This window comes from Macaca fascicularis, chromosome 10 (assembly GCF_037993035.2).
Source record: "Macaca fascicularis isolate 582-1 chromosome 10, T2T-MFA8v1.1".
In the NCBI taxonomy this organism is placed as follows: domain Eukaryota; kingdom Metazoa; phylum Chordata; class Mammalia; order Primates; family Cercopithecidae; genus Macaca; species Macaca fascicularis.
Window position 1 is genome coordinate 113,219,572 of NC_088384.1, and position 25,204 is coordinate 113,244,775.

Consider the following 25,204-nt stretch of genomic DNA (forward strand, 5'->3'; position numbering starts at 1 on the left):
GCTACACGGCCAAGTGCTGCTCCATGCTCGGCGAGGCACCTTTGCCAGGCCTGCTGGGAGCCGTGCACATCCACAGCCGCGCTCCAGCAGCTGCTCCCCACTGCCCCAATCATTTGCACTGGACAGTGTCAGCTCCGGGGCCGGCACTGCTTTAAAGTTTTGGGTGTGCACCTCCTGCCCTTTTTCTCTCTGTGCTGCCTCTATTTTATTGGGATGACTAAATCTTTCAACTATGTTAGCAGTAAACACAGCTAATTTACCCCCTGCCTCTTTGAAACAGCTGCTGACAGCTGCACTGTAATTCAATCAAGGACCTTTGTAGTGGAGCCTCTACCAAATTCACATGTGTTGTTTGGTTCCATCTCTCCTGCCCAGAGCCCCACACAGCTGCACCAAATATTGACGAGCGCCCACTTCCCCCCAAGGCCTGAATGCTAAACAGTGTGTTCACGGTGGAGGCGAAGGCAGGGAGCTCTCAGCAGTGTGAGAGAACTTCAGTGTTCAGAAACTGAGAGAAAAACACAACACACACAGACAGACACAGGCCAAAGAACCAGAACCAAACGTCTCCTTTTATTGCAAAGTCAAACCCTTTTTATTTTGTCTATTTATACAGAATTTTCACTAAAGACTGTTCGACGCAACAGCCATGAGTACATTGGTCCAACCATTAATAAATAGTCTTAAATAAGAAAACAAACAGGTTGAAGGAAAGCAAGCTCGCCATCCTGAACGAGGGATTAAGGGGTGGGGGGTTCAAAAGAGCTTTGGATGGAAATAAATAATCTCTTTGCTTTGTAACAACTATTTACAGGTTTAAATGTACAAACGATGCTAACCAGAGGCTGGTTGGGTCAGTAAGTGGTGAGAAAACCTGCACCAAGAGAGATCACACAAAAAGCCCCAGCTCTGCAGGCAAATGAAACCAAACATAACAAAAAATACTCCTCCCCAGTGACTAGAGAGTGGAGGCTGCAGCCCAAGCTACTAAAGAAGAAAAACATCAAGGAAAATAAAAACAGAGCCCCGGTGTTTCCAGGAACCGTCTGAGTCAAGATGGAGAAACAGTCCCCCACAAGACCGGGTTCCACATGGCCACAGTCTCGGATCACCTTGCTTCCTTTACAGATGCGGAAAACGTTTGTAGACAGTGTAGCCCTCCCCCAGGCCTTGTGTTTGTGGCCGTAGGCTGACTGCATACTATTTATGGGACTCACCAGCCAAGGCAAGGCGGGCTTACACCAAGAGCCATGTCAGAAATGCCACCTCCAAATCGGGACACTTGGTTAGGATGTTACCCTCAACAAGGCTTCTGTTTGCAATGTGAGTCCAGCACATCCTGCACCCATCAGACCTCCTATTATGCCATCTCCCCCTTACTTCAAGGAGCAAATTTGTTTGCAGAGACTTCTGATCAGGGTCTGCAAATGAAGAGACAGCCACGGGTACCCTTGCCAGGGCCCAGCCTTGGAATGCCGCTGCAGACAAAGACCAGAGGGTCCACTGGGAGGATGTGCAGTACCCCTGCTCACCCCACTCCCGTGGAGAACTAGGCTTCATTGGTGCTTCCTTTTTTTTTTCTTTTGAGATGGAGTCTCGCTTTGTCACCCAAGCTGGAGTGCAGTGGGGTGATCTCGGCTCACTGCAACCTCCGCCTCCTGGGTTCAAGCGATTCTCCTGCCTCAGCCTCCAGAGTAGCTGGGATTACAGGCGCGTGCCACCATGCCCAGCTAATTTTTGTATTTTTAGTAGAGATGGGCTTTCACCATGTTGGCCAGGCTGGTCTCAAACTCCTGACCTCAAATGATCCGCCCATCTCAGCCTCCCAAAGTGCTGGGATTACAGGCGTGAGCCACCGCGCCTGGCCCATTGGTGCTTTTTAACAACAGGGTCGAGTTGCAAGTTCCATCCTACTTGCTGTCCTTGTACCCTCTGCAATTTCACATGGATTTACTACCACTGGGGCGAGCTGAAAAGCCAATTCCAAATGTCTGCGGGTGTTTCACACACCTAGTTTCATATCTGCCACTGCAAATCCAGCTGAACAACAGAACATATTTTACCTCCAAAGGTCAACACACAACCCTCCTCCGAGCAGACATTTGCTCTTTCCCCTCCCACTAGATCTTGGATTTGGGCAAACCTTGGTAAACACTGGAACTCTGCAAGCCTCAGAATGAAACCTGTAGGGAATGGAGAGGGACCTCCCCGCCCTCCACATGACACAGCTTCTGTTTATGCATCAGGATAAACGGAGAAATGGGGATAAATTGTTTAGGAAAATATATTTGTAACATCCTAACCATTTTCATTCATTCGTTTTATTGTGACATTTATTACAGGAACTTCCGGGTCAATTTTCCTTTCGCACAGACACCAATGTGCCCACCCCTTGCCACGCCCCCTTCCTCCCACGGCTGGGTGGCCTGGCTGGCGGGCCCTCATAATTACCTCTGGAAACAAGTCCGTGCATGGCTGAGACTTCCCAGCCAATGACCTAGCCCGGCCATTTTTCTTTATGCGTGTTTTTTTTTTCCCTGCTAGGTTTTGCCTGTACAGCTTGTAGGATCTTGTTCATTGGATGAAAAATTGATCAAAAGCCATATGCTGCTCACGTTTCCTAATACTCTTGCACCTTTAAAGTTGGGGATAGGGAAGGAAAGGTCTCACAAAAGGCAGTTGATCTGCTGGTTCCTGGCCAAGGCGAGCAATGGAGGATCCAGAAAAACTTGGCCCCAAAGGGTCTGAATTCCCGGAGGGGCTAGTGGCAGCCACAGGCCCGAACCACCATGTTTCTGTATTTCTTCAGGATGACGTTGGAGCTGTCATCGAAGTAGAGGACGGAGATGGCATTGAGCTGTGTGGGCGCACAGCAGGGCTTGGGCACCGTTTCCGGGTTGATGAAGTGGACCTGAAACACACACCAAAACATGGGCAGTGGTGAGAAGCGGTGAGTCCTTCTAACTGGCCTCCACGTTTCTATAAAGAAACATCCTGTCTGGGCATAATAAATGACTGCAGGTGACACTCCCCAAGCCAAGCACTCCCTGTTCTAAGCACTTTACCTGGACAACTCAGTTCTGGGATTACCCCTGTTTTGCAGACAAGCGAACCAAAGCATAGAGGTTTTCACACTATGCAGTTGAGAAGGAAGGGACCAGATCCGACATTCAGGACCAGGTAATTCTCTGTTGGGGAACTGCCCTGTGCACTGCAGAATGCTGAATAGTGTCCCTGACTTGGAGCCACCAGAAGTGCTCCATCTTGCTCATGGGCTTCTCTGTACCTTACAGAGGATGTGGGCCAGGGACACACAAACTCAAATGCCTATGGGTGCCACATGAGTGCCACTGATGAGCAAAGTAGACCAAGGGTAAGACAATAGGGAATAGTGGGGACTAAGGCAAACTAAGGGAAGAGGCCGCCACTCAACCTAAGCTGACGGCAGCCGACCGATCTCAGTAAATTAGCAGATCTGCCACGTGTCCAAGATAGGCCAGAGATTCCACTCTCCTGTTGTTTTTAATGTGAAACTTCTGGGTTTCCAGCAACTGCAGGTGCCAGGCAAGAGCATCAATGACTGGCACTCTGTTCCCAGCGTCCAGGCTGTGACCGCTGACACAGGCTAGCATGCTTTTTACACATTTTATGATGGACAATTTCAAACTCTTACACATCCATACCCTTCCCTACCTGCTCCACCTTGAATGATTTTAAAGTAAATTCCAGCCATCAGCTCATTTCCTCTGGAAGCATTTCATCAGAACTCTCTAGAAGACAGTTGTCCCCTTTTAAAAATGACCACAATTGCATCATTTCACAGTCCCTGGAGAATTCACTTTGATCCTGCAGATCTCTGGTGAAATACTGATGGAAGTAGGTGCACACAGGACGATGGCACTCCTGTTCCATGGGCCATGAAGGCAGCGGTTGGAGAAGGATAGAGATGTGTCCCCTGGCGGCTGGGGAGACATGCCTGGCACCTTCCAGGGGATACTGGCACAGCATAGCACATCCAGACCAAGGAACACGTTGGGGAGGACTCTTCCCTTTCCAGCCTAAGGACCTTCAATCCCAAGTAGGGCTTTGGAGTTTACAATTGAGGAGGGGAGAGAGGGCTTTGGAAAATCAATGCTTAAAAAAGCAAACAAAGAAACAAAAACCCTTACCCTCAAAGAGCAGAACCAAATGAAAGGGATAGATGAGATTTTTATCCAGGATTTAACACACAGGACAGGGGCAAGAAAAGGAGGCAGATTACTAAATGAAAGGAGGGAGTAGTCCCAGTAGTGAGCTCTCTGTCACTAGAAGCATTCAAGGCAGGGTGGATGATCAGTTGGCGGGAAAGGTTCAGATGATGTTCATGGCAGGGAGCTACATAACCAAGGTCCTTGAACCTTGGATTCTAAGCAAAAGAACACAATCCCTATAGCTCTTATCACTATGGTTGGTGTTGGCAGAGCAGGAATAACATCTACTGAGTGTCGCCATGTGCTGGGCACGTTCATCTCATTATCACACAGAATCTTCCCAGTGACCCCACTGAAATTTTACTCGAAATGGCCCCGTGGGTCCCCACTCATCTCTCCATCCCATTATTCTGCTGGCCAGCTTCTGATCAGTCTGCCCCTCGCTGAAATTTCTCATCTGTTTACCTATTTCCTCTACAGGAAAATGAAGCAGGGCCCAGTGCTTCATTAGGCATTCACTGTTAGGCACAGTAACCAGCACCCACAATACTACAAGCATCCTCAAAGGAGCCCATAAAACTTTCAGTTACTTTTAAAATAAGGAGAAATAAATGTACTTCAGGGTCAAAGATTATACTCCTCTTTATACCAAACCAGTCATAAAATACAACTTTTGCTTTTTTTTTTTTAATGGGGCAAGGAGCCCCTGAAGGTCATGACATGGCAATGGGCTGACATCTACTCAGGCCCCAGCTTGGAGGCAGCAGGATCTGGGGGCCCCGCAGCCTGCCCAGCCCAGGTAACCACACCCCAAGACAGTGTGACACCCACCAGTGTCTGCACGATGGCGTGGTTGGTGGCGTTCATGTAGGAGTTCAGAGGGAAGGCACACTCCCCCTCACAGTAGTAGGCAGCGTAGCCTTCAGGCGCGATGATCCAGTCCTGAAGAGGAGAAGAGAGTGTGGGAAACCATGCGGAAGGCCTGAGCCACATCATCCCAACCCCCATGCTGGCCAGAAGCCACCACGCCAGGCTCACGACCTGAGGATGAAGGCTCAGACCATGCCTTCTGAGCAGCAGGGGGCCCGGCAGCAGTAGGAAACATGGGTGGCCTCTCATGGTCCCACAAGAATGGAAAGGAGGACCATTCTATAGTCTTGGCCTACAGTCCAAGCTACTTGGGAGACTGAGTGGGAAGACAGCTCAAAGCTGCAGTAAGCTATGATCATACCACTGCACCCCAGCCTGGGTGACAGAGCAAGACCCCATTTCTAAAAAAAAAAAAAACCATAAAATAAACATGAAGGAAAGCCCCACAGAGCTTGGCTGATCGTAAAATGGACACCCATGGCTGTGTCTTCTGGACAGAAGGTGGCACAGCAAGGAGCCTCTGGTGTGAGGCAATCATCCGCTCTACCCGCCACTAGGTGGTCATACACTGGCAGCTCACCTTAAACCAACCTCCATGCCTCGGTGTGCCCACCTGCCAGAGAGGCTAATAACTCCTCATGGCGTCACCCATGCTGGCTCAGGATGAGAATTCAGTGACAGTGTAGACAGGTCTGTACACTGGTCAGGAAAGGAACCATGTGCCATACCTGCCTCTAGGGTCTGGGTGGCGCAGAAACGTTGCCCAATAATCAATACACTCCTTGGTGAGGCTTAAGCGCATGGAATCTTCCAGCAGGGGCCCCTGGAGTTTGGGTTCTGTCCCAGCAGCGGGTGGATGTGGTCATCAGTCCCGAGGGCAGGCTCACAGGAGGGCTCAGAGCTGGCTATGTGTGTGCACGCCCCGAGTGTGTCTGGGCATAATCCCCAGGGAAGATTCTGGACTCTCCCACTGAACTACAAGCTCCCTGAGGGTAGAATACCACCAGTTGCCCTGATGACCTCATGACAATACCCTCTCCAGGGATATTTGAGCCCCACGGGGCAGATACATTGCAATGTTCAATGCTGCATCTGCAATCCGGTACCAGAACAGGGCCCAGAATGCTGCAGACGCTGCACGACTGCTGAATGAGAATCACACCAGAGCTCACAGCAGACACATGGTGGATCAGATGACCTTCACTCCTCTCCTAGGATTCATCCCCTGCCTTTTGCCTCACTCCATGCAGATGGCTCCAGAGGGGGCAGCCATGTGCCAGTAACATGACCACGTCCCTAAAACAGTTGACTGGTCCAGGAACAATGGCCTGAACCAAGTTGGGCAGATCTGTCCCTCCCGTGGGAATGGGAATGGGATGAGGACAGAGGGCAGAGGGGGAGATGGCTCCCCAGGTATCTGGATTCAAACACACAGCCCGGCATCATCTTGAGAAGCAGCCAGCCGACAGATGGGAATGATGTGCATGCAGAGAATGGGGTTCAGAGTTCAAAGTGTTTGGGTTCCTGGTTCGAGTTCAAGTCTCAAACACATTTCTGCTCTTGGACTTCATGAGGCCTCCCTGTATCCTTAGCCCAAGTCCCCTTCTGCAGCGAGGCCACTTGATACTGGAGTCTTAACTGGCAGAGATGAGAAACAGGACCGAACACAGACCCGCTGCCTCGTGGGAGCCCACGCCAGAGGCCCCATGCCCAAGACAGACCCAGCCAGCCCCTTACCTGCCAGCCCAGGTCTCGGAAGCTGACATACAGCTCGTGCTTCTTACAGGCCTGCCTCTGGTCACTGCTGCTGTTCTCTGCGTTGACAACGAAGTGAAGAAGCAGAGCCCAGTGAGAAGAAAGAAACACACACACATCAAAAGTTCCCTCCATCTTAGGTGGTGATGTGAACAGCAACCAAGCACAGATGGCTGAGGGGTAAATTTCCTGATTCAAAAGCCAGTTCAAGGGTCTAACTGCCTTAATACTCATTTCTACCCCCAGCAAATGCCCTACTAAGGGAGGTGCCAATGCCCCCATTCCTCTCTCACGCAGTCTTATCCCATAATACTTTCTGGATCTTTCTGCGGACACTGGTTTCTTTTATACACGTGTGTTGTTTAAATGCTGACATCTGCCTGGATTCCATAAGGGACTCAAACCCCATCCACCTCCCACAGTGCCACTGCAGGGGCCCTGCTCAAAGAGATCTGCTTATGAACGACCTCAACGTGTGAGGCCCCAACACACTCATCCCTCTGCAGGGGCAAGAGGATGCGGGGACAAGGCCTGGGACAAGCCCCCATCACCACCACCAGCAATAAGCAATGAGACAGCAAAGAGTCAAAACCTGATGACCTTTCAGAGAAAAACACTCCTGAGGTTTCTTTGAGCAGTGAAAATTACACACTGGGATTTTCCAGAACGATGTAAGTTTGTAAGCATTTGGGTCAGGGCCTGAGCACTTGTAAACACTGCAGAAGTTTCTGTCTGTCTGTCTCTCTCACACACACTGCAACCTTCCTTCCACCCCACGGCAGAGGGATTGCTTTTTTCTTAGTCATGACCTGTCTTTCCTCCACCTACAACTTCCCAGGGGCTCTCTGTCATACTCAGAGCAGGGCCCAGTGTGCTCTGACAACTGATTGATCAAACACCGAGCTCACTCCCACCGCAGGGCCTTTGCATGTGCCGTTTCCTCGACCTGCAATGCCCCTTCCTGCAGTCTTTGTTGTGTCTGGCTCAAGCCTTGGTTCCAATGTCACCTCCTCAAAGAGGTTTTGTAAAGTCACTATTGGATCCCCAAAGCTAAGCTCATCAGTGCACATCCTGTCCAGGAGTCAGGAAGTGGTTCAGGGAAGGGCAAGTGACCCGGCACAAACTAAAAGAGATCGAGACTTCCGGAAACAGTTCCCCCGTTCCTAAGAAAGACCCATGGGGAGACATTCATTCTCTTCCTCCTACTGCCAGGGAGCAAAAAATAATGAAGCTCCCCTGGCTGTCCCCATGGCCAGCTGCAGCTGTGGCCTTGAGAGGAAGCAGCACTGAAGATGGTGGGGTGGGGGCAGAAGGAGCTGGGGCTCGGAGGACACTGTTAAGCTCCTGGATCCACCAACCCTAATGTCCACCCAACCTCGGCTCTGTGGGCTGATGAATTTTGTACTGGTTGAAGCGCATTTGACTTGGGTTTCTGATATCTGCAGCCAACCCTCAACCCATCCCAACTGGCCGCCCTGTGAAGGCTCATCCCACATAGAAAATGGTGGTCAGTTTGAGCTCAGGTGTCACCCTTAGAGGTGTAGACCCTGGAGCACAGTCAGCCTCTGAGTGGAGTCTAACCTGTGAGTCAAGACCAGGCCCTGGAGACTGCTCCAGCTATGGAGTCCAACCCCAGCTCTCCTAGATCTTGGACTCCTGGTTTGCAAAATGAAGAGAGCTCCTATACCTCCTGGGGTAACCTTGAGTGTTCATGTCAGTTTTATATTTTATTCTTCTTCTAGCCCACTTGTTAGGGAAATTTAAAACTACACACATTCTCCATTCACACACACACACACCTGTTAACTATTTGAATGCATGGCTGTTTCCTCCACACCCACAACATGCCCAACATGCCATTAGGGTATATATCAAAGAGTGGAACATCACCCAATTTTTGACTTTTCTCTGATTCACGAGAATTCTATCTGCATGATTTCTAGGATAATGAGAAATAGTAAGAAGGGCATCGCTGAACTCCCTTCCCTGAGCCTCACTTTCCTCATCTGTAAAATGGGTGGGACAGGAGTGGTGCAGTAAGCTAGCCTCCCATGGACCACATACTGCAAATTAGGACACCTCCTCAGGCACAGACTGGACATTCTGTTGGTCCTGGAAACCTTCAGTGTGCAGCCGCCTTAGCTACCCCATGACTGAGAACAATTCTGGAATGAAATGGGCTAGAGACAGCGAGCGAGAGTGGAAAGCAGAAAGAAGGAGAAAGAAGAGTGTTGAGGAGGAAGGAGGCGGGAGAAGGGAGAACAGCATGGAGAGTACAGGAGTCGGGAACCTGCCTCCAAGGCTCAGGCTCAGACAGGAGCACCATGCTCCCTGCTGGGGACTGAAAAGCAGGTTGCTTTTGTTTTCATCAGCAATTTTTTTTTTTTTTTTTTGAGACAGAGTCTTGCTCTATTGACCAGGCTGGAGTGCAGTGGTGCAATCTTGGCTCACTGCAATCTCTGCCTCCTGGGTTCAAGTGATTCTCCTGCCTCAGCCTCCCAAGTAGCTGGAACTATAGGCACTCATCACCATGCCCGGCTAATTTCTGTATATTTATTAGAGATGGGGGTTTCACCATGTTGGCCAGGCTGGTCACAAACTCCTGACCTCAGGTGATCCGCCCCCCTTGGCCTCCAAAATGCCATTTTTGAATGTATCTATTTATATAGATATAAAATTTATCTATAGTTCAGAAAAGCAATGTGGAAAGATATGCACACCAATGAGGAAATTACATTTAATTGATTATAACCGAATCATGTGTGTTTAGACCTGGTCCTGAGGAGACACTCGAGACTCTCTGCGAAGTGACCTCTGTGAAGGCTGGGGCGGGGCAGGGGGCCTCCAGGCTGTGGGGTGGGAGCGCTTGCCCTGGGTGCCCTGCCCTCACGGCCTGCATGCCTGGTGGAGTCATTCATTCAGCCATTGCTAGGGGCTGCTTCCTAGTGTACAGGCATGAGATGAGTCCCGGGTGTAAGACAGCAAAGGCCTGCCACTCAGGGGCTTTTCCAGAATGAGAGGCGGGTCATAGGTAAGTGAGTGCACATGACTTACACGGAGATGAGGGCTACAGAGGAAGACAAGGCAGGAGAGCTGCAGCGAGTGGGCATGCTGCAGGGGGTGCCGGCAGGCGCTCTTCTGAGGAGGTGACGTGTGGATAAGGACCAAAAGGAAGTGAGATAGGAGGGTGGGGAGGCATCCAAGGGCGAGGCATTCCTGGATGAGGATGCTGAGCAGCGGGGACGAGGCGCCCTCCATGCCTGAGGCTGCTGGAGCAGCATTGGACAGAGGATCAGAAGCAGGCACTGAGCCCCACAAGGAATGAAGCTGGGGCCTGGGTCAGCAGACTGCGTGGGCAGAGGGAAGATCAGCGTGGCTGGAACCAGCCCCCAAGGCTCAATGCTGCAAGGGGGTGCACAGAGTGGATGGAGGCAGCCAGGGGGAGCCTGGAGGCCCCTAGTCCCCCCCCTCAGTGGGGGAGTAGCAGGGCTGGGAGAGAGAGAACCAGCTCTGGGGCAGCAGGGACCTCCCCAGGGCCAGGGTGTCCTCAACATGAGAAAGTCAAGGTCAAGGAACCATCAGGGAAGAGCCCAAACAGCTGGACTCTACAGCCTGCCCTCGAGAACACACAGACGCCAAGCAGAAACCTAAGATGGCCTTTGTGGCTGCAGCAATGCCCAGGGCCACAGGTAGCCACGCCCCTCCACGACTCTCCTCCCTCTTCCCTATGGAGAGGCAGAAGGCAGGGCGGAGGAGAAGGAACATCCCCTCAGCTCAAGGAAGTGTTGGGTGAAGCTGCTAGCTGGAGCCAGGGACATTGCTGACTCCTTGGTGTCCTGAGTCAAGGAGGATTCTGAAGCTGCGTGCAGGCTCCCTCAGAAGGAAGTCCCATGATCTATTAGCAATGTCTGTCATGAGCACAGGAGGGGCCATGATCTATTAGCAATGTCTGTCATGAGCACAGGAGGGGCCATGATCTATTAGCAATGTCTGTCATGAGCACAGGAGGGGCAAGGAGTGGCCTGGGTGCTACTTTCCCCAACCCTGTCTTAAAACAAAGCCACGACATTTGGCATAACTTAGTTCAAACCCAAGGCCAAACAGACCAAGGCTGAGCACAGCTCATGAAGCTAGTTGTGGTGTGCGAGTGAGGCGTGGGCACTGGCCCTGCCACCAAGAATCCCAGACCCTGCTCTGTACTTCCAGGGCTCTTTGATGATGGCTGTCCCAGCGGAAAGTGGCCGGAGCTCCAGTGTATCCTTAGGACTTATTAGCAGGAAAGCAAGGAAAGGAAACAAAAGAGAGACTCCCAGCTCCCCTGTCCCTCCAAGCCTGCCCCACCCACCCCAAAGCAACAGAACGTGAGCAGGAGACAGCCCAGATGCCAGCACCGTGGATTCATCCACCTCCTCAACCCCCTGCCTGGGCCGCAGACAAGTCTGGACTGGTGCTCAGGCTCAGCTCCCGCCCCCACGGGTCACCTGGTAAAGGCAGCTGCTTACCAGGGAGCTGGGTCCAAACGTGGGTGGGGAGAAGGAAGTGCAGGGACCCAGTTTCTCAACCCCAAACTGCACCATCTGAAGAGCACGTGAAGCCCCGGGGAAGGGGGCTGGTGGGCAGGAAAGCGAGCTCCGCGTGGGGTAGCGTGCCAGAGCATGTGCCCCCGCTCCAGCACACACAAGGCTGCCGAGATTCAACTTGTGTGGCCCCACGGCAGGGCTCCAGCCCATCACAGGGGTGGGGGGGCAGAGGGGAACGAGCGATTCAAAGGGGCAGGCACACAGGCACACATACTCACACTCACACTCAGGGACTCTGGCCTAAGCCTAGGGTGGGGCCGGGCCTCGGTATTTTTTATTTTTACTTTTTTCTTAACTTCCAGGCAGGTTTTAGAAGAACTTCAAACAGGGCCACGAGCGATCCGCGGGAAGGAGGCAGGTTCCCAGCAATGAATTTCTGCCACGGGAAACAGTCAGAGCCCCGTCCTGGGAGCTGTGTAAATGGAGACTTGGTGGGGCTTTGATGAGGAGGTGGTGGGGAAAATCAGATTGAATTCTAAACCTGCGAGGCCTAGTTCCTCTCCCCCTCATTACCCAGGTGCGTGCACCCGATGGAGCTCCAAGACACGGAAGTCTTCGCCGGGATGGAGTTTGCTGCACTTCCTGCCTGGATGATCTGTAAAAATCCTCTAGGGAGTCTCCAGGCTCCGAGCACCCCCTCGGCACCTAGCCTGTTCCTCACCTTTCTTAGAGCAGCCAGAATGATCTTATCACCTGCACCGCACACCCCAGCTTGAATCTCTGCAAAGACTTCTGAACATGCTTGGCATGAAGTTCAAATTCAAGGCTCTCAAGAGAAGGCCTGACTCACCACCCTCGCTCCCCTCCCCTGCTTCAGCCCCCACAGCCTCCTGCCCCCTCCCCAAAGCTTCCAGGAAACCCCACAGCACAGGCCTCTGCCCCTGCAGGTCTCACAGCCCAGAGCAACCTCTCCGGACCAGCCTGGCCTCATGGGCACCCACTGGGCCCAGAGCTCTCAGCTCACTCACCACAAAATCTTGTCTGCATCCCTCGGGATGGGCTGGGTTCCCTGGGCACCACCCTGACTCTGGGCTTGTTACTATGTATGGATGTGAATGGCAACCCCCTCCTTCCTGTCCTAAATTAACACCCCTAAGGGCAGCCTTTGTGTGGGTGTTCAGCATTGAACCCCAGCCTTCAAGAGTCCAGCATAAAAGAGGCTTTAAATACAAATGAAGAAATTCAGTTGGTTTTTGATTTGGGAGACCACAGACCCCTCTGAGACACCTGGAAAAATGGATCCACCTGCCAGAAAAGAAAATACACAGAATCCCTACACACACTCTGGGCCACACAGACGCACTGAGGTCCATCTGGGGGCCCCAGGACATCTGCCAGGGGTCAGGAAGCCTTGTCTGAAAAAGGCCACCAACGCTGCTGACCTGCCTTCTCCCTTGAAAAGTAAAATGAACATAAATTTCAAGCTAGGCTAGGTGAGGAGGAAGAAGCTTTTGGCACTAGAGGGTTAGTTTGGGGGTGGGGCTGCTGCTGTCCTCTCGCCAGGACCTTTCTCGATAGCCCCTTGCTGCCCTTAGGTGCTTCCTGGGACCAACCGCAGGCCCCAGAGCTGATAAGCAGATAATAGCTTCCCACATAGCGGCAGGGCAGGTTTGCACCTCAGACCTTTTTCTGCCTTGTGATCAACCTGGAGCCAAGAAGGCTGCAACTCCTCCTGAGCCGGCCCCCAGACGGCTGTGTCCCAGCTCCTTAGCAGGATGAGAGAAGCACTCTGAGGAGGCCGGGAGCACTAACTTGCCTGTAATCTCAGTACTTTGGGAGGCAAAAGTGGGAGGATAGCTTGAGCCTAAGAGCTCCAGACCAGCCTAGGCAATAGAGGGAGGCCCCGTCTCTACAAAAAATAGCCAGCTGTGGTGGCATCCATCTATAGTCCCAACCACCCGGGAGGCTCAGGGGGGAGGATTGCTCGAGCCCAGGAGGTCAAGACTGCAGTAAGCCATGCTCACACCACTGCCCTCCAGCCTGGGCAATGACGCAAGACCCTGTCTCTAAAAAAAAAAAAAGAAAAGAAAGAAAGAGAAAGAGAATCACTTTGCCAACAAAGATGTATTCTTTCTTATTACTGCTTTAACAAATTACCAAACAAATTATCAAAACAATACAAACGGATGATAGCTCTGTGGCTCTGAAATCCAACACCAGTCTCAGCAGGTAAATGCAAGTGTGGGCAAGATGGGTTCCTTCTGGGGGCTCTAGGGGAGGATCCCTTCCTTGCCTTGTGCAGCTTCTCCAGGCCACCCGCATCACAGGGCTGGTGGCCCCGCTCATCTCCACCCCTCTGTCCTCTGTGCTCACATGGCTCCAACCACAGCTCGCAAAGGCTCTCTCCTATAAGGACTGATAGGGCCACCCTGCTACACAGAGCCCGCGTATTGGAAGGCCAGCTGATTAGCACCTGTGATTCCAAGGGCAGCCTTAACTCCCCTTCGCCCTGGAGGGTGACACGTTCACGGGTTCCAGAGATTAAGACACTGGCATCTTGGAGAGGCTGTTGCCCTGCTCATTGCAAATGGCTTCCTGAAGAGCCAGAGAAACAGCACCCCCAGGCAGCAGCTCCCCTGGCCGGCGGGATGGGACTGGGGATAGGGAGCAAACTGGGTTCCTTGGATCTGGGGGCAGGTGTCACCCCTCCAGTCCACTGGAAAATGGTTTGTTGTGAGGTTCATTGATTCGAAGCTTTGGTTTTGGTCTGGGACGAGTCCAGATGCATCTTCTGGCAGACTTGACACTGCATGTGGTGGGGCGTGAGCCAGGCAAGGGGTGTGGGAGGGCTGTCCACAGACGCCCACAGTGCCAGCAGGGCTGGTCCAGGCCAGCCCGCCCCCAAAGCCCAAAACCAGAATGCACCTTCTTGGGACCCCAGCACCCGCAGGCCACCACAGGCTGTCAATGTCGGTTCCCCAGTCAGCCTATGGGGAAAGGGATTGCACCCCAGCCACAGCCCCAGTGCCCGGGACAAAGCCAGGCTCCTGTGGGGGCCCCACAAATGCCTGGTGACTTGTCAGAAAGCACTCAGTGGGATTGTTGGGGACACTGAAGCTCATCCAGGCCAGGCAGATGGCCCTGGCAACATCCAACAGGAAAGAGGGCCTGGGGCAAGGGACAACCCAGACCCCAGAGACCCAATCCCAGGGCTGCCACTTACCTACACCATGCCCTTAGACAAACCACTTACCCTCTTCGAGCCTCAGTTTTCCTCTCTGTGAAGTGGGAGGCCATCTACCTCAGAGCCTCAAGAACCACACAACATGATGGGCTAAAAGCTGTCTGCTCTAGAGGACCTGCAGAGTGCGACCCCCTGGAAGTCTCCTTCGCACAATGCGTTAACTTTACTTATATTTACTGTTAATGTTTGATTTGCTTGCAATGAAAATATTAGCTTTAATTTTTTAAAAATTTATTGTAAAGAAACATTTCAAACAAACTGAAAAGTATTGCAAATCATATATTCTTTTTTTTTGAGACAGAGTCTCGCTCTGTCGCCCAGGCTGGAGTGCAGTGGCACAATCTTGGCTCACTGCACGCTCCGCCTCCCAGGTTCATGCCATTCTCCTGCCTCAGACTCCTGAGTAGCACAAATCATATATTCTTTAAACACCTACCACCTGGCCGGGTGCAGTGGCTCACACCTGTAATCCCAGCACTTTGGGAGGCCAAGGCAGGTGGATCACTTGAGGTCAGGAGTTTGAGACCAGCCTGGCCAACATGGTGAAACCCTGTCTCTACTAAAAAAATACAAAAATTAGCTGGACACAGTGGCGCACACCCGTAGTCCCAGCTACTCGGGAGGCTGAGACTGGAGAATCACTTGAACCTGGGAGGCAGAAGTTGCAGTAAGCTGAGATCGCACGACTGCACTCCAGCCTGGGTGACAGAGTAAGACTTTGTCTCAAAAAACAAAAAACCATATATATATATATATACACACACATACAAATATACATATATACATATATATTTATCAAGTATTAAAGTTTGCCATGAATTTAAAATATGTTTCATTTTATGAAATAAAGAAACAGCAAATTCTACCTCCCCATTTCTTCCTCCCCCTCCTTCCATGGGTAAGCTCCCCGGGGGTCTTCCCATCCATGTTTCAGAGTCTTCCTTCATCTCTGTGTAGCTGCAAGCGCTGTCATTGTTCTGTCTATTTAAATATCTACACGCTTGGCATTGTATTATACTAATGTTTTGCAACTTGCATTTTTAAGCTAGTTTATTACTTTTACAGAATTAAGATGCTCTGTGTAGGGAAGGATTTGGGGGTTTTCTTCCTGAGCCATCTGGCGAGCACCTGAATGGATTTTGAGTCAGTCCCCTGCTGGGTCCCGCTGGGGCCCTGCTGGGTTCCTGTGGTGAGTCTGTGATCCCCCCTACCTGGGCGTACCTGCCACATTGGCCATCCGCAGGGCTTCCTGGTTCTTGGGCGTCTTGGAGCGGTTCTGGCTGCGCTGTTTGCTCCCCGTGGACCGGATGCTGCGGAAGTGGACCTCCGTGGCTTTGAAGAAAGCCACCATGAAGGGCTGCTTATTCTGGGGCCCGTGCCGCCCAATCAGGCCCGCCAACTTGGGGTTGATGCTCTGCCCTGGACAGGAAGCAGCCAAGTGCACAGAAGAGTAGTTACAGGAGGGCCACGAGCGGGACAGGGCTGCAGAGACGCTACGCCTCCCGGTTCATTCATGAACTCTTTATTCCTCCATCCAGCAAGTATTTATTGAGTACTCACTCTAGGCCAGGTACTGTTTAAGGAACTTGGAACACAACTGTGAGAGCAGCCAAGAAAACGTCCTGTTCTCTGGGTTTCCATGCAAGTGGGGAAGGCAGGCAGGAAATATAAGGGGTGGGGAACCAGGCTGAGGGCTGCGGAAGGTGGCAAGCTAGCGAACCCCATAAGTGCCACTCACATTCCATTGGCCAAAGCAGGTCATGGTATCTGCCTAATATCAGGGAGTTGGGGGGCAATCTTGCTCTGTGCCAGGGAAGGTGGGAGCAACTACAAACAACCCTAATGACTACAGGGGCCATCTCAGTAGAGATCTGGGTAACAGTGAGTGAGGGGGCTCAGTAGATGTTTGGGAAGAGTGTATTCCAGGCAGAGGGAACTGCAGAGGTGAATGTATGGAGGCAGGAGCGAGGAGGGTGTGTTAAAGGGGCAGGGGTAAGTAGCAGGGACAACTGGGAGGGGCAGAACGGGCATGAGTCAGGTTGGGTCCTATTGGCAACACGAGCACCTGCCTCAGCCCAGTGGCCTGCATTGCTGGTGTCCCCTAAAATTCACACCCACAAGCACCTGCCTCAGCCCAGTGTCCTGGGTGGCTGGTGTCCCCTAAAATTCACACCCACACAGAACCTCAGGATGTGACCTCATTTGGAAGCACGGTCTTTGCAGATGTGCTGTCGTCAGTTAAAATAAGCTCATACTGGATTAGGATGAGCGTTAATCCAGTGACTAGTGTCCCCATAAGAAGGCCACATAAAGACACAGATGCAAACAGCCCGGGGCAGACAGAGGCCATGAAGCACCAAAGATGACCAGGAGCCACTGAAGCTGGAAGAGGCAAGGAGGGATTCCTCCCTGGAGCCTTTGTAAGAGGACAACCCTGTGGGGCACCTTGACTTTGGACTTCTAGCCTCCAGACTGTGAGAGAATAAAGCCCTGTTGTTTCAAGCCACCCAGTGAGTGGAACTTCACATCCAGGGCCCTGGTTAGGACACCAAGGCACTCTGCAAGAAGTGAGAACCACTAGGGTGGGACTTTCAGTGGTTTTTATAAGGTCACTCAGGCTGCCCCTGGAGACCCGACTGCAGGGGTCAACCTGGAAGCAGGGAGACCAGGTGGAGGCAACAGAATGGTTCAGGTCAGAGGTGACGTGAGACTGGACCCAGGGTGGTGGGGAGGGAGGCTGGTGAGAAATGGCCAGATCCTCAAGAGTTCATTTTTAAAATCCACCTTTAGAATTTATTTTGGTTTTAACTTTTTGCTGTGAAATGATTACAGATTCACAGGAAGTTGAAAGACAATGTACAGGGAGGTCCCAGGTGCCCTTCATCCAGTTTCCCCCAAAGGTGACATCTCAAATAACGAGAACACAGCCTCCAAACCAGGAAAGTGGCAGATTTAGGACTGAATTTGGGGAGGGATTATAAAAGGTGTGAGATAAAGGGGAGTCTCATGAGACTGGCATGCTCTTGGCTCAAGCCCCTGGAAGAAGAGAGGGGCTATTTACCAAGGTAGGGAAACTGAGGCAATGGAGCATAAGCTGGGAAATAGAGGGTAGAAGACAAAATGCAGTTTGCTTTAGCAGATATTATCTGAAATCCCTACTTGACACCAAAAGGAAGGTGTCAGGTGGGCAGCAGAGGTCTGGCCTAGGCTTGATCAATTGATCAATTGGAAGAGATGAGCTCTGGGCTAGTAAGGGAGGCAGCCGGGCCCAGGCCAGACCGCCTGGGTTCAAAGCCCTGCCTCTGTCACTTAATGCACAGCTGGGGCTCAGGGCAGAGCTTTGTGCACCCTAAGTGCTCAATAAATGCTAGCTCAGGGCAGTGGTCCAGATAGTAATGTAAGCTTGGGCATCCCCAGCATAGAGATGGGATTTAAAGCCAGAAGACTGGATGAGCTCGCCTGGGGAAAATGTGCAGCCTGAGAAGCAATGTGAAGACTGAGCCTAGGTGGCCTCTGTCTTCCACTGAGAGGTCAGGAGAATGCAGTGGAGACTGTGCAGGAGTACCCAGTAAGGAAGGATCTGAAAGAAGCTTGGGCAGGAAGAATGGGGACACCAGCAGGGTATGGGGTCCCGGAAAACAGGGGAGGAAAGTGGAGGGAGCAAACTCCATGTCCTGTGCTCTGCAGATGGACCCAAGAACACACTACCTCTCTATTGGCCGACGATGATGAGGTCATTGGCAATATATATGTAACACCATGCCTGGGGGTGATGAGTATTTCAAAGCCAAAAAACAAAAAAAGCATCCACTGGAAACAAAGCCTATTTCGCACATGACAGCACAAGCTCAGAGACGCTGAATAACCCACCCAGGGATACCCGGCTTGGAAGCCACAAATCAGAATCCGAACCCAGATGAGGACAACAGGGAGTTGGGGGGGCTGAGCCTCTGCAGATACAGTGCCCCCAAGTTGGGTGGGAGGGGTCAGAGGCCAGCAAGTGATGGGCCCGTTCACATCTGGAATTAACTTCACCTGGAGTCCCCCAGACGGGCCAGAAGTCCAGAAACCCAGCCTCCCAGGACCAGATTGGCACCAGGGGGTTCACTTTGGTTTTTTAACAACTAATGTTTAAAAAAACACATTTCCCCCCACCCGCCACTATTTTACCTTAACCCCCTTTAACGTTCGGCTTCCCTGCATTCTTGAGCGGGGTTTCCCCGAGTTCACCCATCTATAATTTGAATGGTTCTATAAAAGAAACCATTAAAGCTGAGCCCCTAGGAATTGTGTTTCCCCCCTAGAAGGCTTTTAGGGCAAAATAAAAATGCCTGGCCTGAAAAGCTGATGCTGTTCCAGATACCTTAAATCCACGCGCTGCAAAAACTCTCCGCGCCTCTGAGCAGAGGCGTCTGGCTTGCTTTGGGCAGCTGTCAGGACAGCCACATCCAGTGAGCCACAGCCTCAGCTGAGAAGTGTCAGGACAGAGGGGCAAGAAGTGGGTCTCAAGGGTGTTTAAACCCACGTCTGCCACTAACCAGCCTATGCGGGCTGAGAGAGGCAAGTTGTATGCTGGGGCCTGAATTTCCTCATCTGTAAAATGGGGATGATGCCATGAGACACATCTGCCCCCGCTTTCCTTGGTAGCCAATCGGATTTTCATTGAGGCAGTTGTGGCTTACACAGCCTCCACGCTGGCCTTAGAGGAGGGGCCTGTGGTTTAATAAAAGGCAGCTAATCCTCTGGCTACAGTGATTAGTTCAGGGATGAGCACATGACCCATTGTGGCCAATAAATGAAGGAGAGGTATCCTGGAGGTTTCTGGAAAAGAAGCCTCCCACTCCGGTGTCCAGAAGGAAGCCCCCCGCCCCCTCTCCCTGCCCTCTCTCTCTCTCTCAACAGGATTGAGGGAGGACGGATGGATGCAGCCACAGAAACGGCCACCATCTGGCAATCACAGGTGACCATGTTTCCAAAGAGGCCACGCTGGTAGACGGCAGAGCAGAGAGACCGGATCTCTCCCGACATTGCTAAGTCACTGGATCAAGTCAGCCCTGAAGCCCGCATTCTCACCCCAGCCACTAAGATGAAAAACCCTTTGACTGCTTAGTCTGAACTGGTATTTTGGGTTATTCTTGTCCCTTTCCTAGAGACTTGGGGACAGGGAGCATGGTGCCAGCCATCTGGGACCTGACATGGAACAGGTGCTCTGAGGGCAGGTATGGAATCTTCCCCTCTGTCACCGAGTTTGGGAAAAGGTTCAGGATTTTAACCTAAAGGCTGAACAACACCACGGCAGACACTTATTCACCTTCAACAACAACAACAGAGGGATACAGAAAATACACTGGCAATTCCTAAAAAGGGTTTAATATGTAGTCTTCACGTGACCCAACAATTCCACTCCTAGGTGTGTACCCACGAGAACTGAAAACACAGGTTCACACGAAAAACTTGTACACGAGAGTTGGCGGCAGCATTATTTATGGTGGCCAAAAAGTGGAAACAACTCGATGTCCATTAACTAATGAAGGGATAAACAAAATACGGTGTATCCATACAGTGGAATATTGTTTGCCATAAAAAGGAGTCATTTTCTGATCCATGCTACAACACGGACAAACCTTAAACTCGTTACACCAAACGGAAGAAGCCAGATGCAAAAGCCACACATTGAATGATCGCATTTCTGTGATATGTCTGGAACGGGTAAATCCATAGAAGTAGAAAGTAGCTGACTGGTTGCCTAGAGCTAGGGGTTGGGGTAGCAGGGAGTGGCTGTTAAGGGATATTTCGGCGGGAGTGATGGAAACGTACTAGAATTAGACAACGAGATGGCTGCACAACAATGAGAATACACTAAAAATAAATAACTGAATTGTACACTTTGAAATGGTGAGTTTTATGTTAGGAAAATTAGATCTCACATTTTTAAAAAGGCGAAAAGCAAAACAGGGGTGGGAATGACCCACTCACTGTGCCTTAGAGGGACAGTTTTTATGAATAACTGTAAGGATGCCTACCGCACAGTCTGGCTATATACTCAATGAATAAATGCCTGCCTCACCAACAGCAGACTGGGAGCTCACGGCCCACCCCATCCTCAACACAGCCCCAGGGCAGATGCTGCAAGCTCACTTTGCAAAGGAGGAGCACGACTGAGTGAGGAAGGCCTTTGAGCTGGTCCATGGCAAGGCCAAGATTCGAACCCTGGTCTGTCAAAACCAAAGCCTGCATTCTCTGCCATGATGGCTACAAGCCCTCGTGCTGCAAACACACCCAAGGCCTCCCTTCCGTCTGGGTATACAGTTGGTACTCAACTAGGATCAAGGCTCCCCAGAAGGGCATGGGGCCTACACATGAGCTTGGAGGTCAACACCCCAGGGGTGGGGAGGGGACAACTTCTCCCAACAGCTAGGTCTTTTTGTCCCTGGTATTCCTTGAAATGTCAAATGCCTGACTATAGTCATTTGGAAGAAATTGGGCTGAAATACTCTAAACTCAGTTATCTGACTTTTTCTTGGGGTACAGGGGGCTCTGAAAACAATACCTGATGACTGCAAACAGAGGAAATCACAGAGAACGTAGGCCCTGGAACGTCTTGCTCAGAGCCCATGTGCGGGCAGCGACCTCCCATCCATCTCCAGGCGCCAGCACCAGCTATACAATTTGCCAGACCCAGTGCAAAATGAAAACACAGGACTTCTTGCTCAAAAGTGATTCATCATTTCAACGTAGGGACAGCAGAAGCAAACCCAGCACAGGGCCCTTCTAAGTTCACCCGCACCTGTGAGGCTTGCCCTGTCACACACGCGTGACGCAGACACAGGGTGCGATTCCACGTGATTGGGATTGCACCGTCAATCCTGTTTCATATAACTCTGCCCTTTACGTAATATATTGCAGACATATTTCCACGTCAATGAAACACGCACTGACCTCCTCCCTGGAGGCCACAGAGGAGCTTCGCATCTGGAAACGCTGAGATAGAAGCATCCTTTGCCTCGTCCTCTTCTCCTAATGTAGGTTCTGTGTCCCAGGCTTGAACAACTAACTTGTTTTTTCATTGATTCATTCAGCAACTATTTCTTGAGCACCTACTATGTGCCAGGGGCTGGGGCACATCAGTGAATGAGAACGCGACCACCCAGGGAGCTGACTGGAGAGGGAGATCGGCTCAGGGGTGTAGAGTGCTGTGTCTGATGGTGGCAAGCACTAGGAAGGACCCAGGACAGGGTAGCAGGGACACGACAGTGGGGCACAGTGGGGAAGGTGTCTGGGAGGCACCTGGAGCACAGGGCAGAGTGAGCCGTGGGAGGCCTGGGGAGGGAATATTCCTGGCAGAGGGAATGGCACATGCCAGGTTCATGAGAAATACAGTGTGTTTCAGCACAGTGAGGAGGCCAGCGAGGCCGGAGAGAGTGAGCCAGGATCCAGAGAGTGTGAGGCCGGAGAGAGTGAGTGAGGAGCCCGAGGGGGAGAGGCTGGAGAGAGTGAGTGAGGAGCCCGAGAGGGTGAGGCTGGTGACAGTGAGCAAGGAACCAGAGAGGGAGAGGCTGGAGAGAGTGAGTGAGGAGCCCGAGGGGGTGAGGCCGGAGAGAGTGACCAAGGAGGCCGAAGGGGTGAGGCTGGAGAGAAGGAGCAAGGAGCCCGAGGGGGTGAGGCCGAGGTGGGTAGGGGCTGGGTCACACAGGGTGTCCCAACCCAGCGAGGGATTTGGGCAGGGGGCGATGTGGCCAGGGTTCTGTGGTAGGAGACCCATTCTGAATGCCATGTGGGGAACCAACAGGGCTGGGAGAGAGAGTGGTGGTCCGGAAGCACATCCCCTCCTGCCCACCCCTCCTCCAGGCCCCACCATGCTCAGGGCCGGCCTCCCTGGGACCCTCACACATACTACCCTCCTCCTCCTCCAAGCTCAACACCTCAGGGAAAGGATGGTCTCCTTCACCCACTGCTCCTGCACAGAAGCCAGCTTTAATGCTGGCTCCAAAGCTTGCTCACCAGACAGGCCACAGCCAGCATGGTGGGCCTGCCCACTCGGGCGCGGTGGGCATCGGGGCTGCCTCATGCATGGCGGGATGTTTAGCAGCACCCTTGGCCTCTTCTCACTAATGCCATCGGCACCTCTCCATTTCATGACAACCAAAAATGTCTCCAGACATTGCTACATGTCCCCTGGGAGGAAAACCGTCCCTGGTCAAGAGCCGTGGCTCTACAAACACACTCCCTAAACAAGCCAAGAAAGGAAGATGTGTAAAGGTGAGTCATCGCAGCGGAGTCCAACCTACAAAACCCGAGAGAGAATGTAGTGCTTTATCAAGATGAGATTAATGAACGTAGAAGGTGCATCATGAAGCAGCAACCAGTGCCTGAAGATTCATTTACTGAACACGTGTTCATGCCTCGGGTACTGAGCCCAGCACTACCCTGTGCTCTGGGGTGCTCCAGCGGCAAGGCAGGCCCAGGCTCTGGTGGGGCCAAAAGAAGGAAAGTTCCCTCCCATGGGGAGCTGCACGCAAATTAGCCTGATTACACCTAGGAAGAAAGAAATGTAGGCCAGGTGTGGTGGCTCACGCCTGTAATCCCAGCACTTTGGGAGGCTGAGGCAGGTGGATCACTTGAGGTCAGGAGTTTGAGACCAGCCTGGCCAACATGGAGAAATCCCATCTCTGCTAAAAATACAAAAAAAAATTAGCCAGGCGTCATGGTGCATGCCTGTAATCCCAGCTACTTAGGAGGCTGAGGCACAAGAATCGCTTGAACCTGGGAGGCAGAGGTTGCAGTGAGCTGGAGATCGTGCCACTGCGCTCCAGCCTGGGTGACGCAGCGAGACTCCACCTAAAAAATATATACATATAAAATATACTATGATATAAAAATGTATATTATATATAGTATATATATCATGGTATATAACATAGTATATACCATATATAATATGGTACATATGGTATATTATATATAATATATATTTATAATATTTATAAATTTATATATTTATATATATTTATTATATTTTATATTATAAAGTTATAGTAATATATATTATATATGCTATAATATGTATTATATATTATATATAATATATACTAATATATATAATATATACTATTATACATAATATATTATAGAAGACATATTAATATATTATATATATATAAAGCACATACTAACATAGGTGTTTGCATATGTAACATCTATTTTGTTCTAATACCCCAGGAAGGGCTGAGAAAGGTTATTTTGCAGGAGAACAATTCCTTTTCATTTTATATTATAAAATATCAGATTTAGTCAGTGCGTGTAACTATTTACTTTGATTATTTGTATTTAAATGTCCTGGACAAGTCACACTGGCTAGGGAGCCAGCCCGCATCTGTAAGGCATAGGGGTGAGGTGGGTGAACAAACTGATGTAGGCAGGGAGGCAGGACGTGCATCATATTTTAACCATAAAATCTGTATGTTTGAGAAAGTTGGAAAACATATTTTAGCAGAGGTTTGAGAGGTTTTTTTTTAAAGCCTGCAGATTTGCCCAAGAATAGCAGATATTGCAAAAAAACAAAAAACAAACAAACAAAAAAACACACAGGGTGCCTGATCGAATTTGAATTTCAGATAAACACATAATGTTTGCAACATGGGGGACATGCTGAACTAAGTGATTCTTTGTTGTTCATCTGAAATTCAAGTTTAACTGGGCATCTTGTATTCTATCTGCCAAGATATTCTCCTTAAGGCTGGGACACAAAGGCTTTCCTGCGGGGTAATGGCATCTGAGCCCTCTGCAGCCTGCAGCAGCCGGGTGGGAAAGAGGTCTGGCCTACCTGAGAGGCAGGTAGAGGGGCCCAGAGGCCAAGGCTTGGCTGGTTTCTTCACTGGGACTCAGTGCTTGTCTCTCTGTGGTGTGTTTTGTTGCTTTTTGAAGTCTCAGTTTTTAAGTTACCGTACAGTAAAATCGACCCCTTTTGGTATGCCCATCTGTAAGTACTAGCGCGTGTATAGATGCCGGTACCCAGCTTCAATGGGGATACAGAACAGCTCCACGCCACAAAGAACTCTCCAAGCTGCCTTTTAGCTCAGTGGCTCCCAACTGGGGTGATGCTGCTCCCCAAGGGACATGTGGCAATGTTTGAGACATTTTTGGTAGTTGTAACTGAGTAGTTGCTACTGGCATTAAGTGGGTGGAGGCCAGGGAAGCTGTTAACATCCTAAGATGCACAGGACGGCCCCACAACTGAGAATTACCTAGTAGTGCCAAGGCTGAGAAACTCCGCTTTGTAGTCACGTGGCCCCCACCACCGGCCTCTGGCAAACACGGACCCACTCACATCCCCATGACTGCATTTTCTAGATATTTCATACCAATGCCACTCTTTGGCACTGGCTTATTCCAACCTGTACAATGCCTTTGAGATCATCCACGTAGCTGCGTGTTTCAACAGTTCATTCTTTTTTTTTGCTGTATGTAAGTAGCACAATTTTTATCCATCCATCTGGTGGTTCCAGCTTTGGTGATTATGCATATAATGACAGACACAGTGTACAGGTTTTGGGGTGAACTTACCTTGGCATTTTTCCAACATAAAGCAGAAACTGAGTCCTTCACATTGCCAAAACTTCAGCCCT

General features: G+C 51.0%; 1 protein-coding gene across 1 annotated transcript in view; it reads right to left on the minus strand.

Annotated features, from left to right (window-relative positions):
• Positions 1 to 571: 571 nt before the first annotated feature.
• The window catches only part of BMP7 (bone morphogenetic protein 7), a 100,003-nt gene continuing 75,370 nt past the window's right edge, over positions 572 to 25,204 (minus strand). The window contains exons 4-7 of the mRNA XM_005569414.4: positions 15,801 to 15,998; positions 6,798 to 6,874; positions 5,022 to 5,132; positions 572 to 2,911 (exon numbers count right to left, since the gene is read on the minus strand). Coding sequence (XP_005569471.1) covers positions 2,762 to 2,911; positions 5,022 to 5,132; positions 6,798 to 6,874; positions 15,801 to 15,998 — 536 coding nt within the window. The 3' untranslated portion in view covers positions 572 to 2,761. The remainder of the gene's footprint in view (positions 2,912 to 5,021; positions 5,133 to 6,797; positions 6,875 to 15,800; positions 15,999 to 25,204) is intronic.